The 15,838-nt window shown below is 37.0% G+C and overlaps 1 protein-coding gene across 1 annotated transcript in view; it reads right to left on the minus strand.

Moving 5' to 3' along the window:
• Nucleotides 1-596: 596 nt before the first annotated feature.
• The window catches only part of LOC127440722 (zinc finger protein 721-like), a 180,022-nt gene continuing 164,780 nt past the window's right edge, over nt 597-15,838 (minus strand). The window contains exon 7 of the mRNA XM_051697498.1: nt 597-3,504. Coding sequence (XP_051553458.1) covers nt 2,366-3,504 — 1,139 coding nt within the window. The 3' untranslated portion in view covers nt 597-2,365. The remainder of the gene's footprint in view (nt 3,505-15,838) is intronic.

A 15,838-nucleotide genomic window follows, 5' to 3' on the forward strand; every position in this document is an offset into this window, starting at 1 on the left:
CCACCGAAATGACCTGCATGTTGAACTGCGATGCACCTCATCATTTATCTCTGCCTGCATCACCTGAACCTCATCATTTATCTCTGCCTGCATCACCTTTGTCTATTGATGGACTACACTTTTGAAATGGAAAACACAGACTATGATTTAATTGCCAACAAAAGCCTTCATCAGCCAACTAACAAAGGACAATGCATCTATGTAAACTTCTGCAGTTAATCCTGGATGGACTTCAAAGACATGTCATTAATCTTAAAGTTCATTAAAAAAAATGTAATTTTTAAAACACTGGACCTTAATGCTTCATTTACAAATGTAAAACCATGACTTGCACTGCACACAAATAACTAATATTGGCATTATATTCATGTTGTTTAGCCAGAAGGGAACTGGCCCCCACAATGAGCCTGGTTTCTCCCAAGGTTATTCTTCTCCATTAAAAAACATCAATTAAAAAAAAAAAAAAAATACAATTATTTTTAATTATTTAATTTCTATACACATTTTACAATCATATTTAATCAAACTACACAATGATCACTGTAAGACATTATAGATATTACAGTTTCATTTATTTATTTATTTTTAATGCATGATTTCCTGTGAAGCTGCTTTAAAATAATAATAAAAATTACTTGACTAGAGCCACCAGGTGGCGATGGCACCGTAGTGCTTGGGCCCGTCTTCACTGCTTACAGCTCTATTGTTTAATTTGTTGTTTTCTGTACACAGGTGTATTTCTTGTCTTCCGATCGCTTTGAGTGAAGAACAGACCCAAACTTAAGTTTTTATTCTGTTTATACTATGTTGAAAAGTTACAAAAATACAAAGTTGATTGGAATGACTGCTATGCTTGGCTGTGTTGACTCTCAGCTTGGCATGTCCCTTTTGGTGGCTGTGGTGCAGTGGATAGTATGCAGAAATGAGAAGTGCAAATGTACCAGTTCAATCCTGCCCTGGGGCAACTTGTGAAGTGGAGATTTTATGTGCATGTCATATTCAGTCGATCTGCTCTTTGTGTTCTGCTTAGTGTGCTTGCCATTTTTGAGCAACGCCCAAAATCGCGCACTTGTTTTGTTTACTCCATGCTAATATAGTGCACTTACTGCCGTCCACTATGTAGGAAATAGTAAACGAGTGAATGAGTGAACAAGTGAACAATTTCAGAAACAGCTATAGTTTTGGCCTCAAGAGCTAAATAATCGTGTAAAAAGTCTTGAAATCATCAAAGTCATACGAGTTTTGAGATAAGGGTGAGGAGATGAGAAAATTTTCATTTTTCTGTGAACTTTTCCTTTAATAATGTAGTTTTGAGAGTCACCATCATTCCTTGATAGCACACATACACCACAAAGACATCTCTTTGATGTATATGATTACATCTGGAAGACACATTTTTTTAGATAGAAGATTTTAAATAGAAGGAAAAACAATTCTACAAAATGTGTTGCATTTCAAACAATCAACAATAATAGTTTTCTAAACTAATACTTGGGACATTTTACTCTGTAGAAAAAATACAAATATCTTTCGACCCTTAAGGCTGGTTTATATTTCTGTCGAACCAACACCGTAAGCTGTCATTCTGCAAGTACACAGCCAAAATTCTAGTGTATTGCGAGCTATGTAAATTTAGGAATACAAATGTTTGTATTTCAATATTGAAGTTCAAATCAAATCATCAAAGTATCAGAACATGTTGGTACATATTATGTATTATACATGCTTTCTGCCATGCAGAGAGAAAATAAATCAGGCATATACTGTCGCTTGCTCTCGCGTAACTTAAATCATAATAAACATATTTTGGCTCACTTTTGATGCTCTGTGCTATCCCCCCCATATCAAATTGACGAAGAACTACTCGCTTCACCAACACAAAATGGGTGTTGTTTTGAAGCTTAGAAGCTGCAGAGAAAATAGCTGGTTATACAAGATGTCTTTTTGGCATGTTTTCGCTTGTAACTTCATTAAACCAGAATATAAAAAACTGAATATGCTCCCAAATGAAAACAATGCTACTGAGTCCAAATGAAATGTGATATGATGCACAGCTTAAAATAATCTTGGAGAAATGCGACGCTACCTCAGATATCATTTTTGTCATGCTGGGGGACTGTCTCTGGTAATAAAGTGGACCTATCACAGTTGTTGTGGTCTGCATTGATGTAAAGTGTAGTTAAATATTTGAAGGGGTGCATGTCAGGCTACAGCATGGGTTCGACGCAGAAGTATAAATTGGCCGTTAGACAGAATGACAGCTCAAACAACATTGCTTTTTGAAAGAAAATCTATCGTGTTTTTTTTTTTTGTTTTTTTTTTAGAATTTCATCCCATTTACATAGCAAATAAAGGTGAACTTTTCTCACTGCAACAACCCTGGACAATGCTTTTTTCTATGAGTCTGTAGAGAGCCTGATTGGGTGAAACTCTTCCCACATGAAGTGCAGTGGTACGGTTTCTCTCCAGTATGCACTCGCTCATGTGCTTTCAAATTTCCTGAAATAGAGAAACTCTTTTCACAATATGAGCACTTGTAAGGTTTTTCTCCAGTATGGATTATTTTGTGGCGTTCCAGGCTAGAAGCTCTGTAAAAGGCCTTTCCACACTCAGAGCACACATGATCTCTCAAAGCAGAATGCAATCTCTGGTGCTGTTTTAAACTGTGCAGAAATGAAAAACACTTTCCACAAAGTGAACACAAGTACGGCTTCTCAATTGGATGAATTTTCTTGTGTGTTCTTATGACTGATGCTGAAGAAAATGTTTTGCCGCACTGATGACAGCAATATGACTTTACTCTAGAGTGCATGGACAGATGACTTTTGAGATTCCATGACTCTCTGAAACTCTTCCCACACTGATGACATTTGAAAGGCTTCTCTCCAGTATGAATTCTCATGTGCGCAGTAAGACTTACTTTATGTGTGAAACAATTCCCACACTGATGGCATTTGAAAGGCTTCTCTCCAGTGTGAATTCTCATGTGCGTAGTAAGACCTGATTTACGTGTAAAAGTATTCCCACATTGATGACATTTGAAAGGCTTCTCACCAGTGTGAATTCTCATGTGCGCAGTAAGACTTACTTTATGTGTAAAACAATTCCCACACTGATGGCATTTGAAAGGCTTCTCTCCAGTGTGAATTCTCATGTGCGTAATAAGACCTGATTTACGTGTAAAAGCATTCCCACATTGATGACATTTGAAAGGCTTCTCATTAGTGTGAATTCTCATGTGCGCAGTAAGACTTACTTTATGTGTAAAACAATTCCCACACTGATGACATTTGAAAGGCTTCTCTCCAGTGTGAATTCTCATGTGCTTAATAAGACCTGATTTACGTGTAAAAGTATTCCCACATTGATGACATTTGAAAGGCTTCTCGCCAGTGTGAATTCTCATGTGCTTAATAAGACCTGATTTACGTGTAAAAGTATTCCCACATTGATGACATTTGAAAGGTTTCTCTCCAGTGTGAACATGAATGTGACGCTTAAGACCTGCTTTACGTGCATAACTCTTTCCACACTGATTGCAGGTGAAGGAATGTTTTACTCTTGTACTTTTACAACTCTTTTTTGAGAAATAATTTCCTGTCTTTGTGCCACTAAAAGACTTTTGTTCCTTTTTGAAACTATAAAGTGTCTGATCCGGATGGTGTTTCTCCTCCACTTCATTCAGTTCTTGACTTTCCTCTTTCACCTCCATCAGATCTAAAATGAAAACACAAAATGTTCTTTAATTTCAAAGGACAAATATTCAAATTTTAATGTGATTTAAACAGAAATGTTTAAGAAATTCAATGTTATGTGCACTTTGTTTTATTTTTAAAGTCATTTTCTTTGCTGATTTTCTTTGGTTGATTAAACTGTTAACACCTCCTATGAATTGATAAATATACATTATCCTACGAATTGGTACAAAAAACAGCTTGAAGCTATGTCCCAACAATCAGTGAATGTCCCACGGATGTTCGCCAATGTCCGCTTAGGTCTGTGTTTGGTTAATTTTGTAACCTTCGATGCAGGACGTTCCCAGGCCATTTTAGACGTTCACTACAGATCCCATTTTTGTCCAGGCATTATGAACACCACATTCATGGGGCGTTAGCGAATTTTACTGCTTTTTCCCTAAATTAACATTCTTCTTTGGTTCCTCAACTGACGTTTTCACAACATTCAGTAATCTTGACCTTCTACCACGCTATATTCTATCACGTTCATTACAATCGCAAAACTCTGGCCTGCTAATAGTTCCTAGAATATCAAAATCCACAAAAGGAGGTAGATCCTTTTCCTGTTTGGCTCCTAAACTATGGAACAGTCTCCCTAACACTGTTCAGGATGCAGACACACTCACTGAGTTTAAGTCTAGACTAAAGACTCATCAATTTAGCCAGGCATACACCTAATTTATTCTTCACCACACAATTAGGCTGCTTTAGTTAGGTCTGCCGGAACCTGAAACACTGAACATGATCTATAACTCTGCAAACAATTGAATAGCATCTATGCTATATTATTCTATTTGTTTCCATGTCTCAACCTCGGGACTCCTATCCCAAAGTCACCAGAACCGGCCGGATCCAGCTCCATTCCTGCTTGGTATCGGACTCCACTGCTACGTGTCTCTGAGTGATGATGACAAAATGCAGCTGGTACCAGCCAGACATCACTTCAGTCTATTACGATGGACCTCAGAGGATGAACTGATGCCAGCTCCAACCATAAGACAATGGATACTTCATATGCCATTGCCTGAATGTTGGACTTAGGATAGACCTCACCGAAATTACCGACCAGTTGAACTGCAAAGCACCTCACTGATCTCGGTCTGCATCACATTGGTCTAATGATGGACTACACTCTTAAAATGGAAAATATAGACTATCAATAAATTGCAACAAAAGCATTCGTCAGCCAACTAACAAAGGACAATGCATCTTTATGAACTTCTGCAGCTAATCCAGGCTGAACTTCAAAGACATAGTCATTAATCTTACAGTTAAGGCTACGGCTTGATAAGAACTATATATGTACCAATTTTGGTGACTATAGGTAAAAATGGGGATGCTACAGAGGGTCTTACACACCCATTTTAAAGGGGGCACTACAGAACCCCTCCAAACGCCGATGAGTGAACTTTTGCCCAGAACTAATGGCCAATGACTCTGATGTGTGTGCAAAATTTCATGAAATTTTAAGCATTCCAAGTGCCTCAAAAACACCCAAATATAGGAAGAAAGTAATAATAACAATTAATGTGTTGCCATGGTAACAGTATTTAAGATATCAAATATCCCTTTACAAATTTACATCAGCAGTGTCCTGACATTATTCTAAAGAATTTTGAAGCAATTCATGTAAACATAAAAGGGCTACTTCAAAGTCTGTTAAAAGGACCATACTTCCTGCTGCCAGTTGGTGGTACTATGACCGTGACCCATAATAGCCACATAAATGTGATCAGCCCCCACTACCAAACATACAGCTGAATTTTCATCAAAATCATACAATGCACACAGAAGATAAGCAACTTCCTGTTTCAAATATTTTGCCATAAATTTATTGCTGCGCCATGGCGACACAAAAAATCTGTTCACAATTTAGCATCTACAATGTCTTGGCATGATGTTGCACAAATTTGGTGCCAGACACATGAATCCCCTAGGAGGAGTATTTAAAAGTTCAGAGCTTGCAATTTTCAGAAAATCTAAAATGTCAGACTTCCTGTTGGGCAGAGCTAATGCCTGTAATTATGAAAGTTGTCCGGCTTGGTGAGAACTATATATGTTCCAAGTTAGGTGACTGTAGGTGAAAATGAGGGTGCTACAGATACCCATTTTATACCTGGTAACTGTCACTGGCCAAAAGGTGGGCCATTTGAGTATGACTACAGAACAAATGCTTTGTTATTATATATAAACATTCATCAATGTTCACAAACTTGGTATCAATTTAAAGCTTAAAAACTCAACTTTCATCTTCTGCAGTTTTTCTGCAATTAGAACATACAGTGAAAATCATATTTTAAAATGTTAAAAGTGCATTTATAAAACATTCGACATGTGAGCAACAGTACTTATGTTTCATTTTCTCTGCTTATGATCTGATCCAATGATTGAAAACAAACAGCATGCATTTCATTTTGAGGGTCAACTGATGAAAATGCAACTACCACATCAGATTGGTTAAATAACATTATTACCTTCTAGTTGAAGTTCTGTTAATATTTTTGCATCTGTGATTATTTGGCAGCTTTATTCACCTGAAATGTCCGCTAACATTTTGCCAAATGTTTAATATGGAAGTGTATTATATAGGATAAGCTTTTATGAATATAAATATGTTTGATGCTATTTGTTAAAATAAATATATATAGTATAATATAAATGTGAATCTATCTATCTATCTATTAGGGATGGGCATTTTGGTCATTTTGTCTACTCAAGTACTCGGACTAATTACTCGTCGAGTACTTGAGGGGCAATGACATGTACATAACTGTAATATAAGAACATTTCTGACAAACGTCTTTGGCTGCTGCATTGCATCTTGTTGTCCCAGTGAAACGTATATTCATTATTATAGGCTGTTATTAAATAATCTGTTACAAAATGTACAAAAGAGTGCATAATCAAAATATAATGCATCATATTTTGTCATTATGTGAAGATTTGCTGCCCAACTCAATGAATGAATGTCTGTCTGTTCTTCCTTCAGGTTACCGTAGTAATCTAAGTAAGCGCGCACCAGTTTTTTTAGTGACTGTTTTCAAATCACGTTTGGCTTAACAGGAGACGCCATAACCATCGAGTTTTTAATATGAGTGTTAAGTTGAAGTTCAGTTTTGAAGACGCTGCAGTCTGTTCCACTTAGCTGCGCTCTGTCTAGCTGTTTGAAACACTCGCAGCACGTTGAGTCCACTGCTACGAGCCTGGTGTGTTTGTGTGTGTCTCTCCAAGTGTTCGGTCCTGAGGGTAGTGCCGCAAGGCTCCATATTGTTGTTGCTGTGGTGATTCATGAAGCATTCAACTCGGAGAGTCTGAATTTCCACCTTTCAACTGGGGAAAGTGCAAAGGAATGACACTTTATGTCGGACTTCTAACTTGGAAACTCGTGCTGAAATCTTTAACTCCCATTTTGTCGACATGCAGGTGTGTGTTACTTCACGCAAACATGTCGGCACAGATGGCAGGGAGGTTTACAGTCAGTGACAAACATTCACATATTGCAAGTCGAAGTTCTTACATTAAATGATAAAACGTGTTTAGCAAACGTTTTGCAGAGACAGGTGTTCAAAACACAGCTAATTACTATGGGTGGGGAAACTTTTTTTTTTACGATTTAATTGTTTTTTAATTATTATTCCAGAATCAATATAATTCATATTCAATTACTTTCTTTTAGTTTTTGTTTATAGATGAGGTGGAGAGTAGTTACCGCATTTATTCCAGCAGAGGGCGAAAAGTATTTGTTGTCATCTATGAGTATTATGTGACGTCATATCCATTTCAAGCGGACGTATGGAAAGTATGGAAACACTTTGGATTTTACACATTACCAGGAAATGCAGAGCTAGACATGACTAAATCGGTATGCAAACTCTTGTCATGCACTGGTATCGTATTGTGGTAATACGACCAACATGAGTGTCCATCTTGCTTAACACCATCCAGAGCTAAACATGGAGTTAGCCAAACAACCTATAGCAGCAGCAAGCCAACAGACTCTGGATGGGAAAATGAATAAACTACCCAGTGGTTCAGAGACAGCAAAATGTATCACAAAGTCAATTGCTCTTTTTAACTGCAAAGACCTTCGTCCATATAGCGTGGTGGAAAATACAGGTTTTCGAAACATGGTTTACACATTGGAGCCGCAGTATGTTATACCATCAACTGTAGCACTTTCCTTCAAAATGTAATTTATTTACCAAATATACAGTACTGTATGATGCTCCTGAAAAATAACTCAGAAAGATGTGATGCATTTTTTGCGATTTTTCATCATATACAATCTCTATAAGTGTATTATTAACTTTTTCCCATGGTCTAGTGTTAAAAAAGCAAACAAAAATCGCAATAAATTGTAATATTGAATCATAATACTTGTAGAATCGCAATTCTTAAGAACCGCAATACATATCGAATCGGCTCCCAAGTAGAGCCCGACCGATATGGGATTTTTGAGACAGATACCGATACCGATTTTTGAGGGGGGAAATTCACAGATTACCGTTATGGTGCCTGATTAAACGAATTTTTGAGCTGGAATGAAAACAGGCCTTTTCTATGTGGATTGTGCACCGATTTTGCACTGATATGACTATGCAAAGGTACTCATTCAAAATATATATAAGATATTAAAATTAATAAATGTTTATTTTCCAATCCTGTTGTATTAGTATTTATCACCCCTTATTTATTTTAGATACAGTTCCTATGTATTATTATTTACACAGGGCAAATATGTCATTTATAAATCTACTTCTATTACGTATCCTATTTTAATGTCAGGAAAACCAGACTTTTAAATATTACATTTTATAAATGCAATGACTGGAATTGTTCGGTTGAAGGGGATACCAAAGTGCAAATCCTGAACAAAACAGTTTGTTTACACATTAGCTTCCACTCGGCTGACAAGGTATGAAAGTAGCTACGTGGTTAGCCAGTTAGCTATAAGCTCGTTGTCACAGAGAGTAAAAGATGGAAATTGTTTATTTTAATTTCCAGCATTGCGTCTCACCAACTAGGTAACAACGTAGTGTGAAATCAACACTCAGACACAATCCACCACCGCACCATTGTCTGCTGAGCTGCAAAAAGATGCTCTGATGTTTACCTTTCAATCTGCTACATTACTGACTGCACTGACAAACTATTGCTGGCTAGTTAGCAACTTACCGAGAAGACACCGCTTAACTCCAAACCGCTTAACTCCGCACAGCTTTACTCTGCACCACCATCAGCTCAGCTCTGTAAACAGTAGAGTCAGAGCGTGCTCTGCTGGACGATATATCGGTCGGGCACTTCACCCAAGTATCATGATTATATCGAATAGCTCTCTTTTAATGATCGTAATGATAGCATTGCAGCATTATATATCAGTTTGGTTGCTATGAGACATCTCTGACAATCAATGTACCCCTCAAAATCACAACGTAATCAATCTAAAAGTTAAAATAAGCTCACTCTTTGACACGTTTACGTTTAGTTGTCAGGTAATTGTCACTGAATTTCGAATTAAAAGAGAAGTCACATCATGCATGATCACCGTCGATCACTGTTTTCATGATCGAACATTGCTGCCATGTCCGAATACCCATCACGAGTACTCGTGCCCATCCCTAATCTACATACATATATATATATATATATATATATATATATATATATATATATACATATATATCACACACACACACACACACAGGCGGCCAAAAGTTTGGAATATACAGATTCTGCTCTTATGAAATGAAATTGGTACTTGTATTCACCAAAGTGGCATTCAACTGATCACAATGTACAGTCAGGACATTAATAACATGAAAAATTACTATTTCAATTTGAAATAAATATTCAGAATTTCTTAAACTAATCATCGAAAAATCCTCCACGTGCAGCAATGACAGCTTTGCAGGTCCTTGGCATTCTAGCTGTCAGTTTGTCCAGATTCACCCCACGCTTCCTGTTTCCATAGATGTGGCTGTCTTGTCGGGCACTTCTCACGCACCTTACAGTCTAGCTGATCCCAAAAAAGCTCAATGGGGTTAAGATCCATAACACTCTTTTCCAATTATCTGTTGTCCAATGTCTGTGTTTCTTTGCCCACTCTAACCTTTTCTTTTTGTTTTTCTGTTTCAAAAGTGGAATTTTCTTTGTAATTCTTCCCATAAGGCCTGCATCTCTGAGTCTTCTCTTTACTGTTGTACTTGAAACTGGTGTTGAGCAGGTAGAATTCAATGAAGCTGTCAGCTGAGGACAGGTGAGGCGTCTATTTCTCAAACTAGAGACTCTGATGTACTTATCCTCTTGTTTAGTTGTACATCTGACCTTCCACATCTCTTTCTGTCCTTGTTAGAGTCAGCTGTCCTTTGTCTTTGAAGACTGTAGTGTACACCTTTGTATGAAATCTTCAGTTCTTTGGCAATTTCAAGCACTGCATAGCTTTCATTCCTCAAAACAATTATTGAATGATGAGTTTCTAGAGAAAGCTGTTTCTTTTTTGCCATTTTTGACCTAATATTGACCTTAAGACTATTGCATATTGTGACAACTCAAAAACAAACACAAAGACAATGTTAAGCTTCATTTAACAAACCAAATAGCTTAAAACTGTGTTTGATATAATGGCAAGTGATTTTCTAATACCAAATTAGCAATTTAGCATGATTATTCAAGGATATGGTGGAGTGATGGCTGCTGGAAATGGGGCCTGTCTAGATTTGATCAAAAATTACTTTTTTCAAATAGTGATGGTGCTGTTTTTTACATCAGTAATGTCCTGACTATACTTTATGATCAGCTGAATGCCACTTTGGTTAAAGTATCAATTTCCTTCCGAAACAGCAAAATCTGTACATTATTCCAAACTTTTGGCCACCAGTGTACACACACACACACACACACACACACACACACACACACATACATACTTTATATATATATATATATATGGTGGCGAGCAGGGAGTGGCTGAGCATTGTCGGGGCAATGAGTGAGGCCGGAGAGACAAGTGGTAAACGAGTTCCACCAGTGTGCCACACCGGCCTCGCGTTCCAGGGAGGAGCGGCGGGAGTATTTAAGGAGAGGAGACAGCGGCAGATGGGGAGAGAGAGAGAGACGCACAGAGCTGTGTGTGTCTCTGTGTCACATTAACTGCTGAAAAGCAAGACTGTTGTATGTTGTTGAATGTGTTTGTTTATTGTGCTGAAAGGCATGTTTATGTTTTGATGCACTGAAAAGTGTGGCATTAAAATCTTATGTGAATTGTTCACCTGGCTCCTGCTTCCTCCTTCATACACACACACAGGCATATATATATATATATATATATATATATATATATATATATATATATATATATATATATATATATATATACATACACACTGCTGTTCAAAAGTTTGGGGTCACTTGACTGAAATGGTTCTCATGATCTTAAAAACTTTTGATTTGAAAGTGTATGCTTAAATGTATGAAATTAGTTTTGAGGACAAAAATATAATTGTACCAACATATTAATTTATTTCATTACAAAACTGAAATTGTATTAAAAAAAAAAAGTCTGTGCAAAGGGTGGCTACTTTGAAGATGCTAAAATATAACATAGTTTTGATTTATTTTATATTTTTTTAGTCACAACACAATTCCTATAGTTCCATTTCTGTTCTTAAATAGTTTTGATGACTTTACTATTATCCTTAAATGTGAAAAATAATAATAATAAAGAATGAGTAAGTGACCCTAAACTTTTGACTGGTAGTTGAAGTCAGAAATTTACATACATTTAGGCTGAAGTCATTACAAATCACTTTTTAACCATGCCACAGATTTAATATTAGCAAACTATAGTTTTGGCAAGTTGTTTAGGATATCTACTTTTTGCACGACACAAGTAATTTTTCCAACAATTGTTCCAGACAGACTGTTTCATTTTTAATTGACTATATCACAATTCCAGTGGGTCAGAAGTATACATACACTAAGTTAACTGTGCCATTAAGCAGCTTGGAAAATTCCAGAAAATTATGTCAAGCCTTTGGGCAATTAGCCAGTTAACTTCTGATAGGAGGTGTACTGAATTGGAGGTGTACCTGTGGATGTATTTTAAGGCCTACCTTCAAACTCAGTGCCTCTATGCTTGACACAATGGGAAAATCAAAGATACGAGCCAAGACCTCAGAAAGAAAATTGTGGACGACCACAAGTCTGGTTCATTCTTGGGAGCAATTTCTAAATGCCTGAAGGTACCACGTTCATCTGTACAAACAATAGCTCGCAAGTTTAAACACTATCGGACCACCCAGCCATCATACCGTTCAGGAAGGAGTTGCATTCTGTCTCCTAGAGATGAGCGTAGTTTGGTGCGAAAAGTTCAAATCAAACCCAGAACAACAGCAAAGGACCTTGTGAAGATGCCGGAGGAAACAGGCAGACAAGTATCTATATCCACAGTAAAACGAGTCCTATATCGACATAACCTGAAAGGCTCCTCAGCAAGGAAGAAGCCACTGCTCCAAAACAGCCATAAAAACGCCAGACTACAGTTTGCAAGTGCACATGGGGACAAAGATCTTACTTTTTGGACAAATGTCCTCTGGTCTGATGAAACGAAAATTCAACTGCCATAATGATCATCATTATGTTTGGAGGAAAGGGTGAGGCTTGCAAGCTGAGGAACACCATCCCAACAGTGAAGCATAGGGGTAGTAGCATCATGTTGTGGGGGTGTTTTGCTGCAGGAGGGACTGGCGCACTTCACAAAATAGATGGCATCATGAGGAAGGAAAATTATGTGGATATATTGAAGCAACATCTCAAGACATCAGCCAGGAAGTTAAAGCTCAGTTGCAAATGGGTCTTCAAAATGGACAATGACCCCAAGAATACCTCAAAGTTGTGGCAAAATGGCTTAAGAACAACAAAGTCAAGGTATTAGAGTGGCCATCACAAAGCCCTGACCTCAGTCCGATAGAAAATTTGTGGCCAGAACTGAAAAAGCATGTGCGAGCAAGGAGGCCTACAAACCTGACTCAGTTACACTAGTTCTGTCTGGAGGAATGGGCCAAAATTGTGGAAGGCTACCCAAAACATTTGACCCAAGTTAAACAATTTAAAGGCAATGCTACCATATACTAACAAAGTGTATGTAATCTTCTGACCCACTGGGAATGTGGTGAAAGAAATAAAAGCTTAAATAAATCATTCTCTCTACTATTATCCTGACATTTCACATTCTTAAAATAAAGTAGTGATCTTAACTGACCTAAGACAGGGAATGTTTTCCAAGATTAAATGTCAGGAATTGTGAAAAACTGAGGTGTATGTAAACTTCTGACTTCAACTGTAATAACATACCATTTTAATGTAAATAAAATGCATAATATTAACAGATTTATTATTGTGTTAGGTAAGATAAATACCCCCCTGCTAAATTATGAACAGATTTTTGATATACCAAACGGTGTTGCCGCAAGTCATAAAATTAATGGCGAAAAATGTCTTTAGTCGTGGGGGCAAATCACATGGATGTGACTATTTTGGGTCACAGTCATAGCGCCACCACCTGGCAGCAGGAAGTGTGGCTCTTAAAACAGTCTATAAAATAGTCCTCTTATATATACCCAAATTGCTTCAAAATTTTTAGAATAATGTCAAATGTCAAATGCCAAATGCGTGTGTCCATTTTGCATTTTTTTCCGAAAGCCACCGAGTGGAAATGGACCCTTGGTGCTCCGAGTCTATTTTTGCTGCACCGCTCGCACTCAAAGTGACCGAAATGCATGTGTGATTTGACACAAAAAAGTACACAATGCACAGAATAAGCATATATTAGTAGTCTAGTGTGTCTTTATACTGTACAAATTAGAACACATCTGAAAAACAAATGAAAAGAAAAAAAGAAATTCCAGGAGATTTAACCATTTAAACCAATTTAAAATAAGTTAATTATAGATCTTAATCAGAAGTACAGATTATCATTTAAAACTACAGTAAATTACAATTTATGAGCCTGAAAATATGAGACAAAATGTTTTTATTTTATGTACTATTAAACATAGAACAGGTCTATCAGCTTCAGCAATACCCAATCACAGCCGAGTTTGCTTTCACTTGTAAACACATGCATGTGACAGACCATGACGTCAGTAAATTCAGAATTTATCTCATTCGTGTTCAACATTGGATGATACCAGACTGATTGTGGAGGTGGAGAAGAACAAAGTGCTCTATTGTTTACCTTTTAGATGCAAATGTGGTCCTTTTCCTCATGTAAATAAGATTTTACGATGATCAAGTTTGTAATACCTATCAGTGACCCACTCCTGATAACCATTTTGTAAGTTATGGTCTTTATTAAAATAAGTACTCACCTTAGTAACATAGAAATCACAGTATTTTTCTGTATAGAACCATTGCTGTGACACTATAGAAACGCTTCCAGAATTACACTAATAAATAAAGCGGAAACGCATCATCACAGTCTGATTGTGCAGATGTGGTATTTTGGGAATCATTCACCAATGGAGCTTGGCTGTCCTCTATTGGACATTTCTGGTACTGCTTCTGAAATTGTTTGATATATCGACCTAAAATTTAGAACAGAACTGGATTAGACATATGGCTTAGATTTCTTACTCTCCTAAAATGTACCTCATACATTCCCTTCTAGAGGGACTTTGTTCCCTTCTCACTCAAAATGCTTGTGCTTTTTAAAGAATGGCATGCTGTCATAGCAACCATGTTACCTTCCATTTCCGTTTGTCCTATGAAGGCCATCTCGTTTAAACGAGGCTGTTTAAAGGAGGACACTCGGTATACTGTCAAAGGACGCGTCCTACCTAGCACGCAGCCTTCAAAACGAGGCACAGCTTATGTTTAATGTTTAACAGCGCTACAGGAAACACTAACCTAAGGGGAAACACAGGGGGAACAGACTTCAACAGAACAGTGCCCCAAATTATCCAGCGGCCCAACGGAAAACACCCGGTACTCCCGATGGCCAGTCCACCCCTGGCATGAACGACGCTTGATTCAACATGACTTAAAAGAGCAAAAAAATATTAGACTATCAGTAAAATAAAAAGGACGTTCTGGTGACCTTTTTTGTCATCTTTCTAACTTTAATCTTCATGAACAGACAATAATAAAGAATGAAGAATGGACACCAACCTCTTTGTTCTTCAGTATCTTCATTTTTCATGACATTTGAACTGCATGATTCTGGATAACTCATGTCCTCACTCTCTTCTTTAATAAACATCATTTTACAATGTTTTATCCCGCAGATCTCAGTTGAAACACCTGGAGTTATTCCTGTTCGTGTTGAAACAAGTCTTCTTTTAGGATGATGAGAATATTGGCGACATTTATACACATGAATCCAAACTTGCTGTTTAAACTGTATTTAGTCCGGATTCTGATGATTTTCATTTAAAGTCTGATGTTTGATAATCATACTTCATATCTTCGATCATGCCGCTGTCTATTGTCCAATGATGGGAAGATGAATAATAAACAAACAAACTGACAGTGTTCATATATTCTTAATTTTTTTTTATTTTTTTGTCTTCATCTTATTTTTTAACAGCGGATATTTTTAACTACAATTGTGCATTACCGCCATCTACTGTTAGACATGTTCTAAGACTCCTAAACCTCATAATTATTTCAGTTTTATATTCTTAAATCTTTCCTGTTTTCTACAGGGATCTTCATCAGAGATCATGTTAGAGCTGTTCATCAGAGTGATTGTCTATATTTGAAATTTTGCGAGTGTGCGCATTATAGACAGTCTGCCACATTCTGTGTGGCGTCACAATCACTAACTGTGACGCAATAAACAATAAGCACTTGTCTTTCTTGTTGGTGTAATATAGTTGTCGTAGAAACGAAACGTTCCTTAAAATGAGCGAAGCACGGCGGCTCGGATCTGATTCTTTAATGATATTGATCATCTATTCACCATATTGTCTGTTAATTTGAACTCTTTTAGAATCTTCAAAGGTTGATTGTACACAAGAAATTGAGAAGAAATTATTAATGTAATTATTTAAGATGTGAAATCCACTATATGAGTGAAATATGAGCTCTTGGGAAAACTCAGT

The sequence above is a fragment of the Myxocyprinus asiaticus genome, chromosome 5, assembly GCF_019703515.2.
Source record: "Myxocyprinus asiaticus isolate MX2 ecotype Aquarium Trade chromosome 5, UBuf_Myxa_2, whole genome shotgun sequence".
NCBI lineage: Eukaryota > Metazoa > Chordata > Actinopteri > Cypriniformes > Catostomidae > Myxocyprinus > Myxocyprinus asiaticus.